Source organism: Sceloporus occidentalis, unplaced genomic scaffold (assembly GCF_023333645.1).
Source record: "Sceloporus occidentalis isolate IW3139 unplaced genomic scaffold, rSceOcc1.0.p SCAF_18, whole genome shotgun sequence".
NCBI classification, from domain to species: Eukaryota; Metazoa; Chordata; class Lepidosauria; order Squamata; family Phrynosomatidae; genus Sceloporus; species Sceloporus occidentalis.
The window spans coordinates 4879663-4905144 of NW_028316998.1; the positions used below are offsets into that span (position 1 = coordinate 4879663).

Below are 25482 nucleotides of genomic sequence, written 5' to 3' on the forward strand. Positions count from 1 at the left end.
GTCAGATATTGTAAGGCTAAGAAGAAAGCTTTAAGAAATATACCATTAGGCCTAGGAAAAATGAAAGAAGAGCCTATATAAGCTTTCAAGCCTGACCTTGTGAGCCCTAAAAAACTAAAAATATGTAAGTATTTATAGATTCACACATCGTTAAAGAAAACAAGTATTCTACCTACCCATTATATATAATACAAATGACATAAATAGTTATAAAAGTGGTGTAATGTACATAATGACGCTGAAATAATCTAACATGAACAACAAAGGTTCCAGATTATTGGAGATTTGTTAGTGTCATTTTGGGGCTAATAATTGTTGAAAGAGACTATGGCAACTAGCAATTGTAGTGTTTGTGTTAATGAAGATGCTGAAATATTTGATAAAGGCAATGTGTCAGAGACCACCTTTATTTATTACAAGGACATTTATACTGGTTAACAAGAGTAGTAAATCACTGTCTATCTGCTTATGCTAAAAGAAAAGGCAGTGATCTCATTCACATTTAACACTGAATAATATGAGAAAAACAATCCTATACGAGAATACATGTTGTAATTTGTGTCCTTACACATCTTGTAGCTTCTATAGATAGATGTAGACAAAGGGACACTCCAGTTTCTTAGGCAGTGCCTGTAGGATTGTTGATTCGACCTATGACTAATGACACCATCTATTGAATAGACTTTAATACATGGAATTGAAGGATGCGTCTGTTACAGAGTGGTATCTTTCTTTGTATTAGGATTAATGTTTTTCTTAGTAAGTTACAGTTCTTTTATTTATGATTTTAATTGTTGATGGGGTCTCTTTTCTCGAGCTAGAAATGAGGATTGGTGACTTTGCTTGACAACACTTGTCATTTCATTTTTTTTTACAGGTTGTGCCCTTTGAGTGTGCCATGGGAGTGGACAGGGATTTCAGCTTTTTACCTTCCTGGCACCCTTAGGGTGCATTGGCTATATCTCATTGATTGATAGCATTTGAAAGCATGCGACTTGAGGGTGGTCAGACAAGTTAATCCTTAACTCAATTGACCATTTAAATTTTTAGTGAACCGAAAGCATATAGGCTTGTTAAAGGACCATGACCCTAGACAGCTTTTCGCCGATGGGTAGTCGGTGGAGAGTGGAAAGGCAGTGGAATTGGCAAATGCCATACGGAGAAAGAAATCATTGACCCAGAGACCCTGGGAAGCAGGGCTTCAACAGGAGACTCGTTGTCAGGCCCAAGTATCCCAGATATGGTTATACCCCAGAAGACTAATGTTTTGTTGTGAATAATTTGGTCAGTTCACCATTATTAGAAATATTTGTGACGACTAAGGGTCAGCCTAAAAAACATGCTGTGTGATTAGTGTTAAAAGTTCATATACCAATTTATTTTCCCAGGGCTTTCTGGGGCTACCTTAACAGGACCTGCAGAGAGACCAATGAATATCAATTTGCAAAGATGCAAATGCAAATGCTGTCTTAGTATGTTATGTTATTGTAGCTATTTAAAAAAGACAATAGATAATACAAAATTCAAACTATTACCAATAAAATGTACCACAGCTGTCGGTAGTTACACACAAATAAAATATTCACAATGTTTTGACTTTTGGTTATCTGTTTACATGGATCTGTGCTAGCAGATGTTGTGTAAGACAGCTTCTAAAGACTAGCAAGGATTGAATTCGTCACCATCAAATAAATACTTACAGGGACTTATCTGTGGGAAACCTATCAATCTTGTTTGTCAAGTACAACTGGATTATGATTTTGTCTGGGAAAATATAGATCATATTTCTCAAACAGCAAACAAAATTGTTTGGAGTTAGAGACCTGACAATAGCCTCAGGGGTATCATTTTACATGTCAATGTTATTTACATTCTAATTTTGGACAACAAGAAAGCCCCTTAACTAAGATAATAAAACATATTTAAAAAAAATAATTTTTCTTGAGCGTCTGAAAACATAGCTGACGACACTATATATATATATATATATATATATATATATATATATATAATATCGCCCACCAGCCTTTACGCTGACATCTTTCACTAGTTCACTAGGACCACTACTATGTATCTGTCATTGCTGGCTTCTTGTCACAAATGCATGGTCATCATTTCTGTAAGGCAGTAGAGGCGTTATTATGGACTCACTTATGCACAAGAACCCATTTTTTCTACCATTTTTCCTGCTAACAAAATTATCAGACCAGATTATCATCTAGACAAGTGCAGTCTGTAAGACTACATATCAGTAAATCTAAGAAATGATATCATATCCTGGTGATCTGGTTTATCCAGCGACATATGTTTGACAAACAATCTGATGTAACAGCAAGGACATTGTTTTCCATATCACAGTAAATGTATAAAAAAAAAATATCACAAACTTGCAAGGTATTTAATTAAAGGTTATAAAATAATTAATAATAATTTACAATTATTGATTAATAATTTACAAGTCCTTATGATCTAACACACAAATGAAGAATCTGCAACTCTTGATCATTGAGTTATTTTTGATAACTGTAATATATATATATATATATATATATATATATATATATATTCTTTGTGGGTTTTTTTCTTCCAGCTTCATTCAGATCAAGATAAAGGTGATGGAAGTCTTAAATATATCCTCTCAGGAGATGGAGCTGGCACACTTTTCGTTATTGATGAGAGAACAGGTGACATTCATGCAACACGGCGAATTGACAGGGAAGAAAAAGCCTTTTACACCTTGCGTGCCCAAGCAATAAACAGAAAGACAGGGAGACCTGTAGAACCGGAGTCTGAATTTGTCATAAAGATACATGACATTAACGATAATGAGCCAACATTTCTAGAAGAGATTTATTCTGCCAGTGTCCCTGAAATGTCTGATGTTGGTAAGTAAATTGTTTTTATCTCAGCTATTTAACTTGCTCTTAAGAGCATTTAAATATATATACACATTTAAATATAATATACATGATGGCACAAATACAGATAAAAGCCATTTTTACTGAAATGTAAAAAAAAGAGAAGATTGATTAAGAAGAAAGGGTTTTCTGATGACATGACAAAGTCGTTCTTTGCAAAAGTGAGTTTACACTTTAAATGATTATCACTCAGTTGACATTTCTACAGACTTAATTTGAGACAGGGAGGTGGAAAAATAACTGTTAAACATAGCAAGTATTTGAAGCTTTGCAAAGATAGTGTTATTGTAATAAAAGAGAACAAAGGAGATGAAGAATCAATGAAAGAAAGGTATTACAGATAAACAATATAGCACTGTTTCACAGCAACTGGCTTTTTAATTAAATCCAATGGCAGGGCTGTACCTTCCATGGGGTAAGAAAGATAGCTGCCAATGGCATATAATTGTTCTACCAGTTGGAACAAGGAGACAACTTATATCTTGGAGGACAAGTCCGGGACAGGAGCACGTACAGGAAAAGGTTCCACTAAAAGATATATAAAAAAATATAACATATAACATAGAGTAAATGAAGTTTTTGTCACAAAGGGAATTAGTTCTTGATTTTCTAAACAGCCACTATATGTTCTATTAAAACACTCCCCAAAAAGTAATCATGGTGGCCCAATGACTTTTAAATCAGGGCTGCTCATGGGGTATTTCTCATGTGCAGTCCTTGTCAATGCTCTAACTTCTCGTGGTCCAACCATTTGGTCCAATGTGGCAGTGCATGATAATGGGGAAGAATAAACAGTTCTTTTGAGTGTTTTTCATAGAAACACTTCGCCAGGCACAGGGCATATGATACTGTTGTCTTGAGTACTCTTTCCAGCCTGGGAATAAAATTTGACTAAACAAACTTGAATCAATATTTATTGCACCACTTTATACTTAAAAGGTGCATTGTAAAGACTAAAACCAGTTAGGTTTTTTTTCTGTTCTCTAAGAATTTATACAATAAATTAAGTGAATTGCGTTCCAAAATAGCAATCAAACAGGAAAGGCTGCTTATTTTTTATTGTAGCTTGTCATAAAGTTATACGACTGTGGCTTTGGGTTCAATATTAAATGCATGACACCTGTAGTGCATTATAAATAAGATCCAAAATAAAGATCATATATTCTTTCCCCTAAGTATATAGTTTAATTGAAAGATATCTGAAGATCATTAAAGTCTCATATTTTGAAGATTGAAGTACTTTGTATATATTGTACTTTATCAAAAAAGTCAACTTAGTTTATGTCTTACTGTGTATATAGGAACACAATACATTTTAGGAGCTAAAAAAAACAACCTGAATCTCTATAATAATGAATGTTTGAGACATAATGATGCTTCTTTACAATGTTAACAAGAATTGCCTTCTTTCATCTTCAAAACTAAGATGAAAGATCTTCTACACACAATTAAAAGCTGCTTTGGAGTACCAACGTATGGCTATTCTTTCCTACCATTTTCATGTCACTCCTTTTGATTACAATTTCTTGTGAGAAGAACTCTTTTTTTGTTCTTGTGAGACTTTTATAACAGCTACACCAGCTGTAGAATCAATACAGTTTGCCACTCACTGAGAACGGAAGGAATTGAATTCCACTTAATTGCTATATAAACATACAGGGTTTGGGAAACACTGTTGTACTAAAACATAACTTTTACTAAAGTACATTGGAGTCAAAATAAGAAAATTAAATAGTTAAAAATTAGGGTACACAATTATCACTGGCAGGATACCATTTTGCATTACCCCATCATGTGTCTAACTTTTTCCAGATAAATAAATTTCCCTACCTAAAAAAAAAAAGAGAGCCATGGTCCTTTGAAACAATAAACAGAACTAACGTAAGAACGTTATTCTTATTCTTTTACGCACCTTGCGTCTCAGGACTGGGTGACCCCACTTAGTGACTTTACGTGGTCTTCTGCTTCGTGTTACTGCTGTCCCTAAACGATTCCACTTTCCAACAATACCACTTATAGTTGACCGTGGAATATCTAGCAGGGATGACATTTCACAAATTTACATCCTATCACAGTACCACGCTTGAATTCGCCAAACTCTTTTTTTTTTTCATAAATGTTTGTAAATTTAGACTGCATGGCTTGAGGCTTGATTTTATACACCAGTGACAATGAATCTGATTAAAACACCTAAATTTAATAATCAAGAGATGTGTCCCAATACTTTTGTCCACTTAGTATATGAATTATTTTAACCTAAGAGGCATGATTCACTAAAAACCCTCACTTTGCCCTGATCATTCTCATGAAAAACCTACAGTTATCACCAACAGAAAGCATTTTCCTTTGTACAGTAGCAGAATACAAACAACATAAAAGTTTAATCAGACTCCTTTAAGGTTTAGACACCCATCTTGGGTAAATCCCCCCTTACGAAAAAATTACTGCAGTTTTTCTGAAGTAATACTGCAGTTTTTTGGACATGAAAAAACTGCAATACTGCACTTTTACTGCAGTATTACTGCACATTTACTGCACTTTTACTGCATTTGTACTTCACTGTACTGCAGTATTACTGCACATTTAGTGCACTTTTTTTTTTATACTGCAAACCTACAGTTGTACTTCAATGTACTGCAGCTTTATTGCATTTGTACTTCCGTACAAAAATAACTGCAGTAAAACTGCAGTACAGTGAAGTACAAATGCAGTAAAACTGCAGTAAATGTGCAGTAATACTGCAGTAACAGTGCAGTATTGCAGTTTTTTCATGTCCAAAAAACTGCAGTATTACTTCAGAAAAACTGCAGTAATTTTTTTGTAAGGGCCTAAACCTGCAAATACTGAATGTTCCATCTTGGAAAACACAACCCTGTTTTGCCTAATACAGGTACATTTGTTGTGCAAGTGACCGCAGCAGATGCTGATGACCCTTCTTATGGAAACAGTGCCAAAGTTATCTACAGCATACTTCAGGGACAGCCATATTTTTCTGTGGAGCCTGAAACAGGTAGGTGTGTTTTCTAAAGAATAAATGTCAACCTAGGGCAATTGATCCCTGATTTAGTATTAGTATTTGTTACTAAGAATGATATTAAAAAATAGTAAAAACATTAGTAAATGTATATGAAATAGTGACTGCTATAGAATATTGTTAGTAAGGAAACTGGGAGACAATTGAGTATATGCACTCTATTCACTAAATCTCATATAGGTGGCAGCCAATGTAATTTGTAAGAAGAAATACCATATATATGTTTTGTTGGCACTCATATTCCTCACCAATAACTGTGTGTGAAATAAATGTTAAGCTGCTCTATAACAGAAACATACTAATGTAAAACCAAGTCTCCTGGGCACCAGGGCACTCCAACATGTGAAGGCTTCATATGGTAGGAAATAGGGTTTATTAAACCCATTATATTGGTTTAGTTATACTGTATGCTAAGCAGGATCATCTGTTTACATTTTGAAACTTAGCTTTATTTACTTTAAAAATGCCATATTATTGACCCATCGATGGTGGCCAGGGCAGGATATGTCATACCAGAACAATCTAATTGTTGCTCCAAGCATAGTTGAGGATGGCGGACTGAAGTCTTGAAATGTGCCATACGATTAGCATTCCCTTCACCCTACCGATTCCATTCACAGGTCTCTTTACAGAAAATAATAAAATAAACATGCCGAATTATGAATGAGTCCTCTGAATTCCTTTTGCAGACAATGCTATTGTATTACAATAGCAATGCCCCTTTACAAATATTTCATTGTAGCATTGATTAAAATAAATATCCTGCAGTGTAGCGATCAAGGCAAAACAATATGTTCTGAGAAATAAAATAAACTTTTTTTTCCCTCACTTTTAATTGCATTTTTGTTGTTTTGATTTGTTATTTACAACCCTGCTGTTCTAAAGTAGATTACAGCGTTGACTCTGTGATCTTGGAGGAATACATGCTGTGAATTACTTGAGTACTAGGACAAATTGGGATAAAATCATTATAGATGTTTCCTTTCCTTAACCCGCTACAACAATTGAAATTAAAACGGCTTCTCTCCTTGTAATATTAACATGTATTCTGCAAAAGTTGCTGCTACATTAGGAAGATACATTTCCTAGTTCCTTATCAGGTCCCTTGGGTTTTTGTGTAACTGAAAGCTTTTTATTAAAATAATTTGTTTTCCTTGTCACTTTTCCGCAGGAATATGTGAATACTATTCAGAAATTATGAATCCACCCTGGTTGTGTATTTAAATGTATTTACATTAATTAAAGTCATGTGAATGCAAAACTAGTCGTTTAGACAATAATGTGAATAACAAAGCAACAGGAATAAATATTAATTTTGACTTAACCATTGCTTTGTCTTTTAAAATAATTTAGACAGATAAGGGGCTTACTATGGACTAGATTTATATTATCTACCAATATATAACACAAAAAGTGAAATGCATTTTTATCTCTCCTTATAGTGTACAGACAGTGTTGCAATTTACACATATATCATAAATGTATGTGCATGATGATAATAATGAAGGGGAGATGCCAAGCTTTTTTGTACAATTTGTAAGGCCAAAATGTGTGCATACCAGGGACCTTTCTAAATTAAGAAGTGTTTTTTTTTCTAAATTGCTAGACATGCGGTGTTAAAAAGCAGATTGCATGTTTCTTTTATAATAAAGGTATTATAAGAACTGCCTTGCCAAACATGAACAGAGAAAACAGAGAACATTACCAAGTGGTTATTCAGGCCAAAGACATGGGCGGCCAGATGGGAGGATTATCTGGGACCACCACGGTGAACATCACACTGACTGATGTCAATGACAATCCTCCTCGTTTCACCCAGAGTAAGACATTTAAGGATTATTGTAATATGAAATCAATTCAAAATATTAGTTATACTAAATATACTGTATTAATTGCAGATTTTGTTAACATAACATTTAACAAAATAATACAATGTATATCTGTCTACCACAATCTAGTTTAAAGAATAAAGTTAACATTATGTGACATTAAGTTTCAGTAACTTTTATGAACCTAGATGTGGACACTCATAATGTGTGATGAAAGGTTAAAAATACTTATAGATGTATGAAGTCAGCATGTCAGCACAGACCATTACTTGGATTGTGGAGAAGATGGTATTTTCCATGTAGGAACAAAGGCATCCAAAAGGTATAAACTTTGTGAATATAACAGAAAGTTTACTAAAAAAAATAGGGAAAACACAAGACCTAAAAGTGGCTTAGAGTAGTACTGGCCATCAGACAAAGTAGCCAAATTCTGTTTGGGCTGTGTCTAATTGCACATCTAACATACCTTTGTTGCTGCTCATTAGGTAGATCATGTTCTTTAGTGTGTGGCCTTTGGTTCAGTTATTGGGCCTATACTCTTCTCCATCTACACCTCTTCACTTGGACAACTCATACCATCTTTTGGTTTTCAATACCACATATATGCAGATGACACCTTCATCTAATCTCCTCTCCTGACGTTTCACTCTCTCATCTAGCTGTCTTTTTGGAGTTGCATCATGGATGGTGGTGCATTACCTGAAGCTCAACATCTGCAAGACTTAGCTTATGGTAATCCTGCCATCTGCTCTGTCCACAAATCCTGAAATCACTGTTGACAACTCCACTTGTGTCACGTTTGACTCTGCTGTCTCTTTCTTTCCTCACCAAATTCTACTGTCATCACCTGAAAAACATCTCCCAAATCTGCCCTTTACTCACATAAGTAACAACCAAAATACTAATCACCTCCCTTGTGATGTAGCGCGGGAATTATTCCAACTTCATAGTAACTGGTCTCCCCCTCTTACACTGCTCCAATCTTCCTTCAACACTAGAGCTAGTTTAATCTTTCTCTGTCACTGCTACTCATCTACCACTCCTCTTTGTCAATTGTTCTACTCCACCGGCTCTCCATACTTTAAGAGTCCAATTTAAACTCCAGACCCTGACCTACAGAGACCTTAAAAACTCTGCATCACCATCTCACGACCTTTGTCTCTCTTCTACTATCATTACCTCTTCCCACTCCCGCATCCCAGATTTCACCCGTGCTGTTCCCCTTCTCTGGAATTCCCTTCCCCATTCTGTCAGATTTTCTCCCTCATATGCAATTTTCAAAAGCTTTCTCCTCCTTTGAGAAGCATACAACCTTTCTGCATAACACCCTCAGCCAGCATCCTGTCTAAACCACCTGAACAATCAACAACCTTGACAGCTCATCCTAACTCAACCAACTCATCCTCATCCAAACAGTCCTCTCGTACGGTTTCACTTTCCCCTGAGACACCTAGATTGTAAGCTTGTTTATTATTGTTTGTGATTTTAAATTTATCCTACCAACTCTGATTCTAAAATGCTATGGAATCTGCTGGCGCTACATAAATAAATGTTAGGTAATTGTGCATGATCATGGAGCAGATTAAATGTGAAATAGAAAGTTGACCTTACTTGATTCTGTGTTGAAGATTGGAAGCACAGTATGAACCAGCCGTAATATTGGAAATATTAAACCAAACAGGAAGAGCAACTCAAATCTAACAAGAGGTGAATTTCAGGCCCTAGAGCAATTACTAGACGTGAGCGTCGGCCAACTTTTCATGTTCGTCTTTGTGGGGGGAAAAATCTTCGTATTCCATGAATATTTGCCCATTCCTGTGTTCGGTTTGGGCGAGTATTCGTGTACATTCTTTGTGTACGCACTACGCATCAGCTTTGGAGCCAATGAAGTGCACCTGATGACAGACGAGCCCCCTGCTGGCGACCAATAGAGTCGCTCGTACAGACTTTTAAAATCCTGGTGCCGCGACTTGGCCGGAAGAGGTCCGTACGAACGACCAATAGAGTCGCTTGTACGGACACAGAACTTGGCACCCTTCGTGTTCGTTTTCATGTTCGCCCGAATACGAATGCACAAGTCTAGCAATTACAGTACAACCAGTGAATTGTGAACCAGCTGACAAAGGAAGAGTTGTTATACAAAACAGTGAAGACTACTTTTCTGAAATTTCCAGACACTTACCAAAAATGAAATATAGACCCACTACCAAAGATCATGAAGAAATTTTTACAAACTCTTGGAAACGGGAAAGATGTATGGAATCTTGAACGGAAAGGAATTTAACTATATCAATAATCTGCATCCATCTGTATTATACCCAAAATTACATTACATTTATTTATATAGTGCCAGCAGATTCTGTAGCACTGTTCTAACAGTATCAGTAAAATACATTATATATATATATATTGTAGGGGACAGCTCACGCATGGGGCGGCAATGACAGTTTCACACAGGTTTCCAACGTAAAAGCGTGTTTATTTAGATGTTGTAATCACAGAGCACCTTGTAAACAAAACAAACTATAAGCCTGTCCGGCTCTAACTAAACAGCAGGATACCTCTCTAGCAGCCTAAGGTCTGACGCAAAGCAAAGTAACCAGTTTTGTATGGGGTAAAGCTTCATACCTGGTGGGCTGCAGCGCTGGCTGTAGCTGCTCCTTCATTCAGTGTCTCCCTCCCTCTGAAAACCTAACAGCCCTTTCTTTTAAGGCCTCCTCCCCAGTAACGAGCTTAGGAAGCCTCACCTGAGAGCACCTGGGTTTGCTACCAGGCCTGGCTGAGGTAACCAGGTGAGACATATATCCCATCAACCACTCTCCCATACACTTTACCACAATATATATATATATATATATATATATAATTTGTGTAAAGTAAAAATCTCAGGGGTTCTGTGAAATTTCAGTGTGCGCTACTGCTGTGAAGGCAGCACAAGGTTCCCCATATATAACAAACAGTGACTAGAAAACTATTGTTGCCTCACTCAGCTGCCCTAAAATATGATAATCCTAACTTAACAACTAACAGGTAACGTGTATGATGTGTAAACCATTAAGCCCAACGCATTTGTCTGTGACCGCCATCGTGGCTTCGTACCATCTTTTTTTTACCTCTGTGATTAAGTTAGGAATCTATTATTTTAGGGCAGCTGAGTGAGGGAATATTAGTTTTCTTTTCAAGCCACTGTTTTTTATTTTTGGGGAATCTTGTGCTGCTCCCACAGCAGGAGCGGAGACTGAAATTTAAGAACTGGTAGAGTCGTTGTCTGAAAACGAATGAGCCAAAAATGAAACAAAACATTTGTCCGAAATTATTTTGGCCCTCATGCATAAGTCTATTTAACATATTCTGAGTAATCTTAAATATGAATTGCAATCAGGTTCTCTTATCAAGGATTAAATACATTTAATAGATTCAATACACATTTTTAATAATTTGCAGATTTATACCACCTAAGTGTCCCGGAATCTTCTGCTATTGGGAGTACAGTTGGTCACATAAAGGCAATTGATGCTGATATTGGCAAAAATGCTGAATTGGAATACAGAATCACAGATGGAGATGAATTGGGAATGTTTTCTATATCAACAGAAAAAAGTACCCAAGATGGCGTCCTAACCATTAGGAAGGTAAGGGAAATATGAGATTAATTTTTATTGGAATTTATTTCACAATGTGGCAATCAGGTTTTATTTCAAAAGTAAATATTTGTCAAATAACTTTTCTCAGTGACTTTACTGTTTTATATAATAAGTAAATCCAAGTAATATTATTTTCACATATGATGGAAGGAGAGTTAGGTGTGGCGAGTGCCCTGGTTAAAATAAAACAAAGTAAATAGCATTATTGGCTACTGGTAGCCAACAGGGTTACTTACCCTTGTTGCTTGGACATCAGTACTATGTATGGGGGTCACTTCACATGATCCCTCAGAAGGGGATCATGGTGCATGACTCCCCACCAAATAATGGTGGTGCTGGCTCTGCTTTTGTTCTTTGGCATGCACATAAAATATTTATTTACTGTTGCTGGCTTTTTGTTTTTTTTAAATGTATTAAGGTATTTGTTTTAGTCTTAGTATAAAATGCATTTACTGCGGCAGCTGGCTATTTTTTTTATTTTGGTTTAGAGTATTTTATTTATTCTAATATTTAAGTTTTTTTTATATATATTTGATTAATTCTTGTGCTATTCATTAACATCAATTAAATTGTTTTATGTAAAACTATACACAGCTGACGTTTAAAAAATCCATCTAAATAAAAGGTACAAAAACCTCCTTAATGTGTGTATATATAAATATGTGCAGAAGCCAATACAGTTCTTAATCTGGCACTGCTCAGCATTAAGATATCCCACCTCTTCCCTTCGGGCGCAAATAACAACGTACGGTATAGGTAATGTACCATAGTTATCAGATATATCTGAAACAATTACATAAATTAAAAATAAAGTAGTCTTAATAAACAAATTTAATAATTTTTAAAACTGTGAATGTGCTTAGAGCTTTTGACGATGTGGATTTAGGATCAAAACAGGCAGCTTAAGCCAATATGTAATTAGTGCAAAGTCAATGGTAATGTCTATAAAGTATATGTTTTATTATATACTTAGATAGTATTGCCATATATATTTAATGATATATGTTATATACTATTACCATATTTGCTCGATTATAAGACGACCCTGCAAAATCTGAGTATTAATTTAGGAAGAAAACAAAAAGCCTGAATATAAGACTACCCTATAGGAAAAAAGTTTTACTAGTAAATATTAATTCATGTAAACTATTTTTTCATATTTAATAAAAACTATGATTGAGAAAAATATATATTTTTTAATTCCTTTTATTTGCCAACCTGCCCCCCTCAGTTATGCACATCTGCCCCCAGGCTTGCCACTCTGCCCCCAGAAATGCCTTATACCCCCCTATTTGCCACTTTGCCCCATGATGTGCCTTTTAACCCTCTATATGCCACTCTGCCTCCAGAAATGTCTTATACCCTCCTATATGCCACTGTGCCCCATGATATGCCTTTTAACCCCCTATATGCCCCTCTGCCCTATGAAATGCCTTATACCCCTATATGCAACTCTGGCATATAGGGGGTTAAAAGGCATATCATGGGGCTGAGTGGCATATAGGGGGTTAAAATGCATTTCTGGAGGTATATATATATATATATATATATATATATATATATATAAACTGCTAACAGCAATCACACTCCTATCAAGCCAAGGCAGCCAGTACATGCTGGAACCTGGGGATGATAGGAGTGTGAGTACAGCCTCCCTATGCCATGCTACCACCCCCACCCCCCTTACACAATCATGCTATCACACACACACATTCACAAACATTTAAATACTCATTCATTCCATTAATCACACATACTTGCTCAAAAACCCTCCCTCACCCCCTTACCTGAACTGCAGATCTCCCACTCGCAGACTTCTGCAGGGGCCAGGCTGTGAGAGCAACTTCTCTGGCCCTGCCCCCAGAGGAAGGAGGGGGGAGGTAGAGTTATGTGAGGACTCTGCTAGCTTCCTGTTCTCCTGCTGCTAATAGCAGAGACGCTGCTCGCGACCAAAGGCCGGTAAGCAGCATGGCCCCAGCAGACATTTTTTTGAGGTCTGATTAGAAGACGACCTCAATTATAAGACGAGGGGCAGGGGCGGGCTGGGCCGGGGGGCAATTGCCCCCCAGGCCGCCCTGAATCCGGGCCGGCAGGCTGGCCGGGCGGCCGGCAGACGACCATTCATGGCAGCCGCAAAGTTAAAAACTAAGCGGCTGCCACCGGGACTGGCCGCCGTGCCTCCGAAAACGATGCGCGCAGCAACTGTGGCTGTGCGTCGGGACTTGATGTCAAATCCCGGCGCACAACACTGAAGCCACGCCCACCGTCTTCCGCACACCGGAAGGACAGGACACAGAAGAGGAAGAATGAAGAGGAGGAGGAAAAGTGACAGTGTCAGAGGAAAGGTAGGAAAATATTAGTAAGTGTGTGAGAGTGATGGGTGTTATGCTGTAGTTTATGATGAATGTTTGTGAATGAGGGTTTCAGATTGCATGGAAGTGTGGGGGGATAGCATGGCATAGGGAGGCTGTCTAGGTATGATAGGAGTGTGATTGCTGTTATCAATTTTTTATTTTTTTCCGTCCAATAATTCAATAACAGTATTAATAGATATATATGGTTGCAAACAGCAATCACACGCCTATCATGCTAAAGCAGCCAGTACATGCTAGAACCTGGGCATGATAGGATTGTGATTGCTGTTAATTATATGTATATATATATTAATATTGTTATTGATTTATTTTTTTGTCTAATTTTGGTGTGTTACTTTTAATAAAGTCTTTTAAACGTTTTTTTTTCGGTTTTGGCCAAATGAATGCTGAATTTTCAGTTTAGGTCCAGAATTTTAATTTCGGTGCATCCCTACTGTATACTAAGCCAGTCACTGAAGTGGTAGGCCTACACCACATCAATGTATGGCTTAGTATATATTGATAGGGGTTGTACTGCAGTATTGTCAGTGTCTGGCTCAATGTATAGGCACACATTGACGGTGGTACAGCGTAATCCATAAGTATATAATGATAACAGTTATGCTGTACCACCGTCAATGTGTGCCTCAGTATATAATGATAACAATTTTGCTGTACCCCTGTCAATGTTTGCCTAACCATAGAAACTATGCAGTTTTAAAGTGTGTGTGTGTGTGGGGGGGGTCCCACATACAGGATCTGCCACAGGTGCCAAATACTCTAGGTATGCCCCTGCATCATGCAGCAGTCAGACCCAATGGCCATTCCTCAGCTCTTCGTCCCACGTCTTAAAAGGGGTGGGATAAAGAGCTGAGGCACGGCTATTGGGCGGCGCGGTGCGTGCACGCCGGCCGCTTTAATTTCATTAGGCGCCGGTGGAGTGACTGCTATCAATGTCGCTCGCAGCCGCTTTGGTGGCGCAATGGGCCACTTGACTAGACTTGCCCCCCAGGCCTTAGGCTGCCAGCCCTCCCCTGACGAGGGGTATTTTTCAGAGCATTTGCTCTGGAAAAAACCTTGTCTTATAATGGAGCAAATACGGTATTTCACAATACTTAACTTAAGTAATACGAATACAATTTTATATTTTAAAGTTCAACAACAGTGGAACAATCTTGAAAATTGACTTTTAACTGCTATTTTCATTTTGCTTATGTGTACATATTTGCGAAGTTGGTTGTTTATGTATAAAATGTTTTATTGGCTATCACAATGCGGTTAAAACATAAATGTCTAAATAGCGGTTTATGAAATGTTATTAGTGTTATAAGCGTAGATTCTGATTTATAACACTATGTGCAACAAAAATATTCAATATTATATGGAAATTTAGAAAGAAATGTCATTATCCAACATGTAAAAAAATGTTTATGCTAATCATTGTGGTTATCAGCTTCATTAAGTCTAATAAAAAAAAAAGTTTTGGAATTCTCGGAAATAATATTAATTAATCAAATTGAATTGCATGTAAATTAGCAGTATTATTGCAACAGAGAACAGCATGCAGTAGAATACAATATAACAAAGGGAAGCTGTCATTCTAATGAGATGGCAACAATAAATTATCACAAAGCATTTTCTGTGCCTAATTTAACACCTCAGAGAGAAGTCAACAACAGCAAGAGAACACTATGTCCCACAGGCTCTGCCTTTAAACACAGATTTGAAAATTTATGAGCAATGAATTCCCAAACCAGAAAATACAGAATAAAAATTCATTAAAAAGGTGAAGATGAATCACACAAGACAAATCATACATTAAGAACTATACATCAAAATGTGCAGTAAAAAGTTTGCATGGAAACGGTGTTGCTTAACTTACCTTTAGTATTTAACTTTAGGAATTAGAGTATGTCTGGTGTTACTTAATTTCCTGGCCAGTGTAGCAAAAAAAAAAAAAAAACACATAAAAGCAATTTACAATTCTTAAACAAGTAGTACGAAAACACGAGAATTTTTTTAGAACTATCACATTACACTATTCATTATATGTGTAATTGAATTTGTTGTATTGTTATATAGTGAGGGAAAATATTATTTGATCCCCTGCTGATTTTGTACATTTGTCCCCTGACAAAGACATGATCAGTCTATGAGTTTATTTGAGTATATAAGTTATGAATTGATTTGCATTTTATTGAAAGAAGTATTTGAGCCCCTATCAATCAGCAAGGTGTCTGGATCCCAGGTGTCTTTTATACAGGTAATGAGCTGAGATTAGGAGCACTCTCTTAAAGGGAGTGCTCCTAATCTCAGTTTGTTACCTGTATAACAGACACTTGATCACAGAAGCAATCAATCAGATTCCAAACACTCCACCATGGCCAAGACCAAAGAGCTGTCCAAGCATGTCAGGGACAAGATTGTAGACCTACAAAATACTGGGCTACAAGAGCATCGCCAAGCAGCTTGGTGAGAAGGTGACAACAGTTGCTGTGATTATTCGCAAATGGAAAAAACACAAAATAACTGTCAATCTCCCTCAGTATGGGGCTCCATGCAAGATCTCACCTTGTGGCGTTTCAATGATCATGAGGGAATCATCCCAGAACTACACGGGAGGATCTTGTCAATGATCTCAAGGCAGCTGGCACCATAGTCACCAAAAAAAACAATTGGTAACACACTATGCTGTAAAGGACTGAAATCCTGAAGCGCCCGCAAGGTCCCCTGCTCAAGAAAGCACATGTGCAGGCCCGTCTGAAGTTTGCCAATGAATATCTGAATGATTCAGAGGACAACTGGGTTGTGGTCAGATGAGACCAAAATCAAGCTATTTGGCATTAACTCAACTCGCTGTGTTTGGAGGAGGAGGAATGCTGCCTATGGCCCCAAGAACACCATCCCCACCGTCAAACATGGAGGTGGAAACATTATACTTTGGGGTTGTTTTTCTGCTAAGGGAACAGGACAACTCCACCGCATCAAAGGGACGATGGATTGAAAATGGGTCGTGGATGGGTATTCCAGTGTGACAATGACCCAAAACATGTTACCTCCTCCGTTGTCCCGCGGGTAGGGGAGCTGAGAGGCGTCCAGCCTCCCGCTCGTTCCGTCGGCGAGAGCCGCGGCCAGGTCCGTTCTGCGGACAGACGCGCGTCCCCGCAGAGATCACTGGATCCTGACGGGGCGCGCGCCTCGACGGCTAACTCATAAATATTCATGTCACTGCTTAAAGTGACATTTATCTTTTTTCCTCCTCCCCCTAATTAGGTGGGTAGGAGGATCCTGTGATTGAGAGGGATATTTAAACCCTCAGTATGCACTTCACGTTTGCCTGTGATAGTGCCTTATAGCCTTCACTAGCGTTCCTGAATTTGCTTAATATTTATTGGTTCTGACTCCAGGTAGTTTTTGACCTTTGCTGTTTGCTGCCTGCCCTGACCTCTGCTTGTGACCCCGACTACTCTTCTGCCTGACCCCTGTATTTATTATTTTTATTTATTATTTTTGTTCCTGATTATTTGTACTACGCTACGCTCCTGTGTCCGTTATACACTTCGGTGTTCCGTTGCTGGTCTCTCCACCTCCGCCAGGAGGCGCCTTCCAATTTCTGCAGCGCGGATCCTCTGCTGTATTGCAGACGTGACAAACATGGCCAAGGCAACAAAGGAGTGGCTCAAGAAGATGCCTAGCAATAGAAAATCTGTGGAGGGAGCTGAAGGTTTGAGTTGCCAAACGTCAGCCTTGAAACCTTAATGACTTGAAGAGGATCTGCAAAGAGGAGTTGGGCAAAATCCCTCCTAAAATTGCCAACTAGAAGAAACATCTCTGTGATTGCCAAGAAGGGTTTTGCCACCAAGTACTAAGTCATGTTTTGCAAAGGGGTCAAGTACTTAAAATCCAAATCAGTTTATAATTTATTAGAAATGCGATATTCTGGATTTTTTGTTGTTATTCAGAAAGCTATTGCCTGACGAGGGCTACTAAAATGGTGAAATACATAAATACATAAAGGATTTTTTTAGAAGGGGGTTTATTTTAAAGGAAGTGAAATGTAAGGATCATCTAAAACTAGAGGCTTAGATGTAAGGTAAGGAAGATTTACTTTACTGGGAGGGTGGTAGGTAAGTGGAAAGCCTTCCAGCAGAAGTGATAGAGGTTAATACTGTGAAGGAACATGCATGGGATTGAGATAGAGCTATCCTGAATCCAAGATGAGATCAAGGACTGTTTAAGGTTTGATCATAGAACTAATCAAAGAATCTAAAACAGCATTGCTTGTCCTGCCTAAGTGCCTAAGGGTTTCCTTTAGATACAATAATGATACTTCAGTGGTGAAGTATAATACATATTTAATGATTTCACTCATGGGATTTAGATATTTAGAGGTTGAATAAGGTTACATAAACAAGTAAACAACTCTTCAAATTCTCCTTTCAATTCCTGTTTTAGTCAATAAACCCTTCTCCTCTGTTGCTATCTCTGTACTCTGCTTATGTGCCTTTTGATGTTGTCTTGTTAAGGGTCCAAACAGATGCAAGATCTAACGGTTTTGCATGTGTTTATATAGGTTATGAGTTCATAATAACATACACATTTTTAATGGATACAATGTCCTTTTCCTTTGTGAGGAGCAATTTGTTATTTAGCCTTGACCCTATTTAATGTGTCTTTTTGAACCATGTTTTATATGGTTGTGCATGTAACTGGAATTAGCTGGAAGCTAGATAAGTATGGTTTTGTGTTTTATGCCACATCACCAAATTGGGCCCACTAAATCTGAAGAAAGAAGTATCACACAGCAGTAGATAACTAAATAAAGACATGTACTTGTTAAATTTACTAAATTTGTCAGAATATTTAAATAGAAACAACAAACAAGGCAGTCTTGAACATTTTAGCTATTCTAGTTTTTTGGGCATAAAATATAAATCATCAATAAAAATAAATGCATCTAGTTTGTTTTAGAACTTAAAGAAGGACAATTTACTATGATCAATTATTTAAACAATTTATAGCAAAAATGCAAGAGACATTTAAAAGTAAATGTTCCAGTTATTGAACAGCTATTGAATATCTATACACATTTTCTATGCTACAAGTCTCCCTCTGAGCTATTGTACGGTAAGCACACACACTGTTCAATAAACATAGACAAGTCCAAATTAGAAACACAGTTTGTTTTTCCTTTTAGTTCTCTTTGAAAAAAACAATGTTTGGTTTTCTTTGATAATTTATTTAATACCAGGAAAAAGGAGTGAAAGGAAGACAAAATGCCAATGACACATTTCTTTACATCATTCTGCTTAATGAGTTAGTGTTTTAAGGTTGTTTCCAAATTTTATACTGTTTGTTTTTCAAAATTGTCTTAATATTTCTTAATTCTATAAATTTTGGTTATGGTTTATTATTTATTTTAATGGAACAGTCATATCATTTTGTGTATGGACAAGAAGGCCTGGTTTGCAATTGGCATTCCAATTCATCCCAAAGGCCAGGCCACTTGAGTTCCTACAGACCAAACTCATCAAATCATGTCATTATGGACCTTGCTTTGTGCACACGGGCACATCCATGCTGGAACAGGAAAGGGCCTTCGCCAAACTGGTCCCCCAAATATGGAAGCATACAATTGTGTAAAATGCCTTAGTATGCTGTAGCCTTAACATTACCCTTCAGTGGAACTAATGGGGATAGCCTGAACTTAAAAAAATGACCCAGACCAATATACCTCCTTTGCCACACCTTAGTGTATGCACTATGTTTTCCTTTAGGTAGTGGTCTCCTGGCATCTGACAAGTACAGATTCGTCCACCAGACTGCCAAATAGTTAAGCATGATTAATTACTCCAGAGAAAACATTCCACCCCTCTAGAGTCCAGTGGTTGTATGCTTTACACCAGTCCAGCCGACGCTTGGCATTGTGTCTATTTAGCCCATCTTCAATGCAGATCACACACGATGCAAGCTGCCTCGCTACTATTACAGGGTCACACAGCATGACCTTGCTGATCCTCACCTCCTCCAGGAAATTAGGGACTATAAAAGGTAAATCTGTGACTCTGGAGTTACCTCTATATCCCTACCACTGAAGCATACCACTAGAGGGGGGGAGATCTGCCCAATGTCCTTAGTCTTGTCTAAGGGATATTCCATGCATGAGCCAAAGAGAATACACATGCAAAATAAGGAAATACACTAACAGCTATTTATACACATTTTATATAAGAGAACTGTGAAAGGAACACTGGCACCAGAATACACAGATACACTATGATAAAATACTGAATACTTCAAAAGGACCAAATCGGGAAAATGTTGGTTCACCAGTTGATATCTTAGGAAATATGGTTCTAAAATAATATGATATAATCTAAAAGTTGTTTATTAATGATTTGTTTTTTGTCCCAGGATAATGTTTGTCCACAATCATAAGTCTCTGTAACTTGATTTTCCATGGGAAATAAAATGAGCACTCATTAACATAACACTTCCAAGATTTCTTCATGATATGTCGCCAATTTCATTGTAATCTAGTCCTTTTTCTATTTCCATCAAAGCTTCCATCAACCATAACCTATAGATTGGAATTGTTTTAGGCCCACTACTGCAGAAGTGTAGAGGGAAACAATATTGATTTTTTTTATCTTTTCTTTTTCATTTTGTGCTAAGGCTATTGAGGATTGAAATATCCAACTAACGGAATAAGTAATTTATTGATTTGTTTTCCTATATTTTGCTACTGTCTTGTGGATCAGAACTGAGAATCCCCCCCCCCCATAATCAAAAAGATGGAAATTGTGGATATCTCTTTTTTTGTTTTTAGAAATAATTTGCCCAGTCGTTTTAATTTTCTTTTCTCATATCTTAAATGTTTAGGTGATGTAATCAAATTCATTATGTTATGCTATTTTCTATGGATTCCTTTTAATACTTACCTTGGTTTTCTTTACTTTTATTCAGATTGTATTCTGTGTATGTTAAGTACAACAAAGCATCAAAGAAATTAACAGTCATAACAAGTAACCAAGGACAAAGAGACACAGCAACAAAATAGCCAATTCTATATTCAATAGTAACCTTGCCCCATTTCTAATTATAATGCCAAATAATGTTATTCATTTCCCATGCCATTATTTATAGCACTGCAGCAATACTTAATAACAATACTTATCACTTATGGGCAACTTGTAATCACTGCACTTTTTTTCCTTCTTTTAATTACCTCTCTGTAGGCTGACTGGGACAATTAAACAGATTCAGTTTTGTGTCAATATCAAATCTCCCTTGTAACATCTGTAGAATGTTGATCTGAATATGATTTCCGACATTGGTGGCTATAGCACTGTCTGAGGGAGTTTTCACATGGCAGGCCTTTACATTATATTTAATTAGATTTTATTCAAGAAATACAATCATAGATAATCTGAAAATGAGCAACCTATTTTAGCCCCTTGAAATATAGCTTGAATGTCGGTACTTTTAAATTACTGTCTTATAGCACTTGCCATGACAGTTTATTGTCTTTAAGCCCATGCCATCATTTTCTCTATGCTCAGATACAGGTCCAGTTTCTTATAGCCTTACCCTCATCTACTGTTATCTTAGCATTAGACCCCAAGGCCTTCATGGATGGTATGTTTCCAATAGGGCCATTTTTCTTTTGTGTTTTGCCTTGGGATATTTTGAGTAGTAACCAAATAGATTGGTGCCAGTCCTTTACCTTAAAATCTTCTTTTGTGGTTTAGGGAGCCCCACACAACCCTTCGGAAGGTATGTCTTTCTGATTGTATTAGACATTACCTTATTGGGGTATATTTCCACAGTAATTAATGCTGTTACCCTTTTTTAATTAAATAATGGTGAAAAAAACCCAAAAAACAATGTAAGTGCAACCACGGATGAACCAGCTTAATCTTTGTACAAAATTTGACAAATTAGCAGGCGTTCTAAATTGTTATTCTCATGCAAGGTTTTGAAAGTGGTTTACTACCATAACAACCATTAAAACGTTTCTGCTGATTGGACTGATTGAACTATTGGTTGCCATGGTGATAGGACCACCTCCTAAACGTTGCATCAAAATCCCTTTCTATACAAAACCCTTCTTGTTGCTTTGGCCTCACTCAAGACTTAGGCTGAGACAAAAGTATAATCATAACTCTATGGTATATCTAGATTATTACTCAAAAGTAGGAAACTGCTCCATTAGTAAAAAAAAAACAAAACACTCTCTGTTGTCCAAACTGGCACTCTGTATGTGTACTATGATTTATTATTAATTGTCCTGGTATTTCTTCTTCTTGTCTCGGAAACAGAGATTGGACTATGAAAACAAAAGATTATACACTTTGAAAATGGAAGCAATGAACACGCACATAGATCCACATTTCTATTATCTTGGGCCTTTTAAAGATACTGCTACTGTGAAAATTTCAGTGGAAGATTCTGATGAACCACCTATGTTTAGCCGAGCTAGCTATATGTTTAAAGTGCATGAAGATATTGAAGTTGGGACAATTATAGGTACTGTGATGGCAAGAGATCCTGATGTTGCTTCCAGTCATATAAGGTATGTTTGATGCTACTTTTTTATTCATTTAAATACCAGGTTCAAATATTAACAGTAATTGAAAAATGGCCAGGTTTCTGTGAAATAAAACAGCAGAAGTAAAAACATATCATTTTATATAATAAGTTCTGACATACAAAGTGTGTAAAATTGTATACATCGCAAGTAAATTAAAATACACTGTAGCATTCATAGGAAAACATAATAAGAATGATTCAGTATAATGTAATATTTGCATGTGTTACTGGATTATGAGATTATTTACATAATTGCATCAAACCCTCATAATTCTGATGATCATTTGCAATACTAAGCAATTTACAACCTGACACGTTTCACCGACTACACAGCTTCTTCAAAAGTGAGATTAAGTGAGCTCTGAAGAACCCGTGTAGTCGGCAAAATGCACCAGGTGGTAAACCATTTAGTATTGGGCACTGCACAGGATCATCAAAAATATGGGGGTTTGATGAAATTTGGTAAATAACTAAAGAATACAGTAGGACACATAAATATTACTTTATCTTGAAAATTGTTATTATGTTATCCTGTGAATGCAGTCTGTTTTTAAAACATTTTATGATGTATAAAATTAGATACGCATTGTATGTCAGAACTTTTTGACATACAAAGCATTAGGTTTGGGCATGTATGTTAGTGATCTGAGTACGTTAGTGTGTGTGTGTGTCTGTATATGTTAGCATGTGTGGGTCTGGTTGTGTTAGTTTGAGTATATGTGTATATTTGTGTGGGAGTCTGGTTGTGGATGTTATTGTGTTCATGTGTGTTAGTGTCAGGTGTCTGTGCTGAGTGTCTGGATGTGTGTGTTAGTGCAAGTGTCTTGTGTGCTAGTGTCAGATCAGGCTCTGGATAGATCCCCTGGTTTAGCATTTAAGCCATACACATCAAATAGAGCAGTGAGAGAGAGGCCTCATGCTCCCACCACCACAAGTATGTGATGAGGAGAAAAGGAGAGAGATATAGTGAGAAAGGAGAGATAGTAAAAAAATTAAGAGCTAAAGAGGAAGATATAGGGGTAGATAACAAGGAGAAAGAAAGTAAAGGAATTGAAAGAAGGATGACATGATGAGAAAGAAGAGAGATGTGAGAGAAATGAGAATTAGAGATGGGGGAAAAGATGCAGAGAAAACAAGAAAGGGAAGAAATAATGAGGAGGAGAGATGTGGATAAAGTTAAATGAGATAGAGGAGAGGAAAGAAGAGATAAATAAAAAAGAGAGTTAATGAGAAAAGAGGAGGAGATTAAAGAAAATGGGGAGGACTATATACCTATGAATGAGCAGGAGAGATTAAAAAAAACAAAAGGTGACAAAGGGAAAATGGTTGGGTAAAGAGAAAAAGGAGGAGAGATAAAGAGAAAGAGGAGAGATAGAATATATAAAGATAAGGAGAGATAATGAGAATGGATCAAAGAGCATGGAGAGAAATAAAGAGAAAAAGGAGAGGAAGAAAAAGAGAGATAAAAAGAGATGGGAGGATATATGCGTGCTGGGGCAAGTCCAGTGTGTACAATCTGGGTGCTGGGACCAGTCCTATGTGCGCAATCTGAATGCTGTGCCAGTCCTATGGGTGCTGGGCCAGTCCTGTGGATGCAATACAGGTACCTAGGCTGGCCTTTGTGGTGTATGACCAGTGGTTTATGCCTACAATGTAGGTGCCGCCAACACATGGAGGATCATGGGTATGATGCACTCATATAAGGGGCCAAACTATTCACCCATTTTGTGGAAATTGGTTGTAAATTAGCAAATTTCACAACACATACATTTCAAATGTCATAAAAGATGTGATGTCCCTCATCGCTTCAGTAGAAATTACTGCAAAAGCAGCTGAAAAAAGCTAGCTCTTTGTAATAACTCTGACAGATGCAATTTTCAACATTTCACCCAGCTCTATTTATGAATCCATTTGCAGGGTAAAATATTGAGATTTGGGTAATTATATTTTGATTTACTGTGGTTACTGCATTGAGTTGTGTTTCTTTCCAACTATTATATTATATAGCAGAATAACTAACACATTTATGCTTATTTAAACAATTATTGTGCCTAGATTATTAGTGCAAACCAGTGATTGTTTTCATTCTTGACATTTATAGTGCAAGTTACATATTTTTATTTAAATTGCTCCAAAAACAGTATTCTGACCTACCCTCAGATTCAGTGAGAAGATGTAATGCTTAATATAAGGGGAGGCTATACCATAATACATCTAGGAGTGCACTCATGTGCTTCTGCTATTTATTTCCTGCTCATGACAGGGGTAGCCTCGACTCTCGGGCTATGTCATCCAGATAACCACCCCCCAATAAAACACAGACACGAAATGTGGGATGAATAAAGGCCACAGCCAATTTATTAACGTCATTGCCACGCAACCTGTAAACATAAAAAGGTGCATTAACACGGCAATGACCCAAATACCATAAACACCCGTAAGCTTGCCAGGACCAACCGGGGCCGAACCGTAAGCATAACCGTATGGGAGGGCATACCATGATGCCCCTCCCCCACCTGAGGTTCCAGCAACCGCCCAGCCAGGAACCTCCCACCGAGACTTGAACACCAGTGGCAATAACCACATAACACCCCCCGGCAACCTGGCAAGCTACCGCCCCCCCGGCTGTGACAAAATCCTGAAACAAAACAAAGAAAATTAGTAACAAGGTCACATATCCACATGAAACATCACAAAATAAAGGGAGGGAGGGTGGGACAAACACACCGGGTATGCTGGCACAACAAAAAGCCCCGAACCCCCTTAAGCCCCATCCTTATATACCCCCTTCACTTCCTCCCCCTCCCCACTGAACTTTCTATGACCCCCTGACCTAGCCCTGCTCTGCATCCCTGTCAAGGCCCCTTCCGTTCCATTCTGACTACACGGGCATCAGTATAACGGCTGGAATAATTATTACCTATACAAGTGTTCTTCACAATAACAGTTTATGTCCACCCTTTAACCCTACAATTATGTGTCCCATCCTGTCTATTAGCTGACCCATTTTGTCCATATGTACAAGAAAGAAAAAGTTGGGAGGTAATAAAGCCTTTGTCTGATGAAGAAACTATAAAAAAGAATGTTCTATTCCATTCTTTGGTTTACCCT

At 37.4% G+C, this 25482-nt stretch overlaps 1 protein-coding gene across 1 annotated transcript in view; it reads left to right on the plus strand.

Moving 5' to 3' along the window:
- Window positions 1–25482, plus strand: part of LOC149302554 (cadherin-10-like) — a 74545-nt gene that overhangs the window by 24545 nt on the left and 24518 nt on the right. Inside the window, exons 2-5 of the mRNA XM_089482327.1 lie at window positions 2591–2885; window positions 7605–7772; window positions 11226–11413; window positions 22101–22354. Of these exons, the coding sequence (XP_089338453.1) occupies window positions 2591–2885; window positions 7605–7772; window positions 11226–11413; window positions 22101–22354 (905 nt within the window). The remainder of the gene's footprint in view (window positions 1–2590; window positions 2886–7604; window positions 7773–11225; window positions 11414–22100; window positions 22355–25482) is intronic.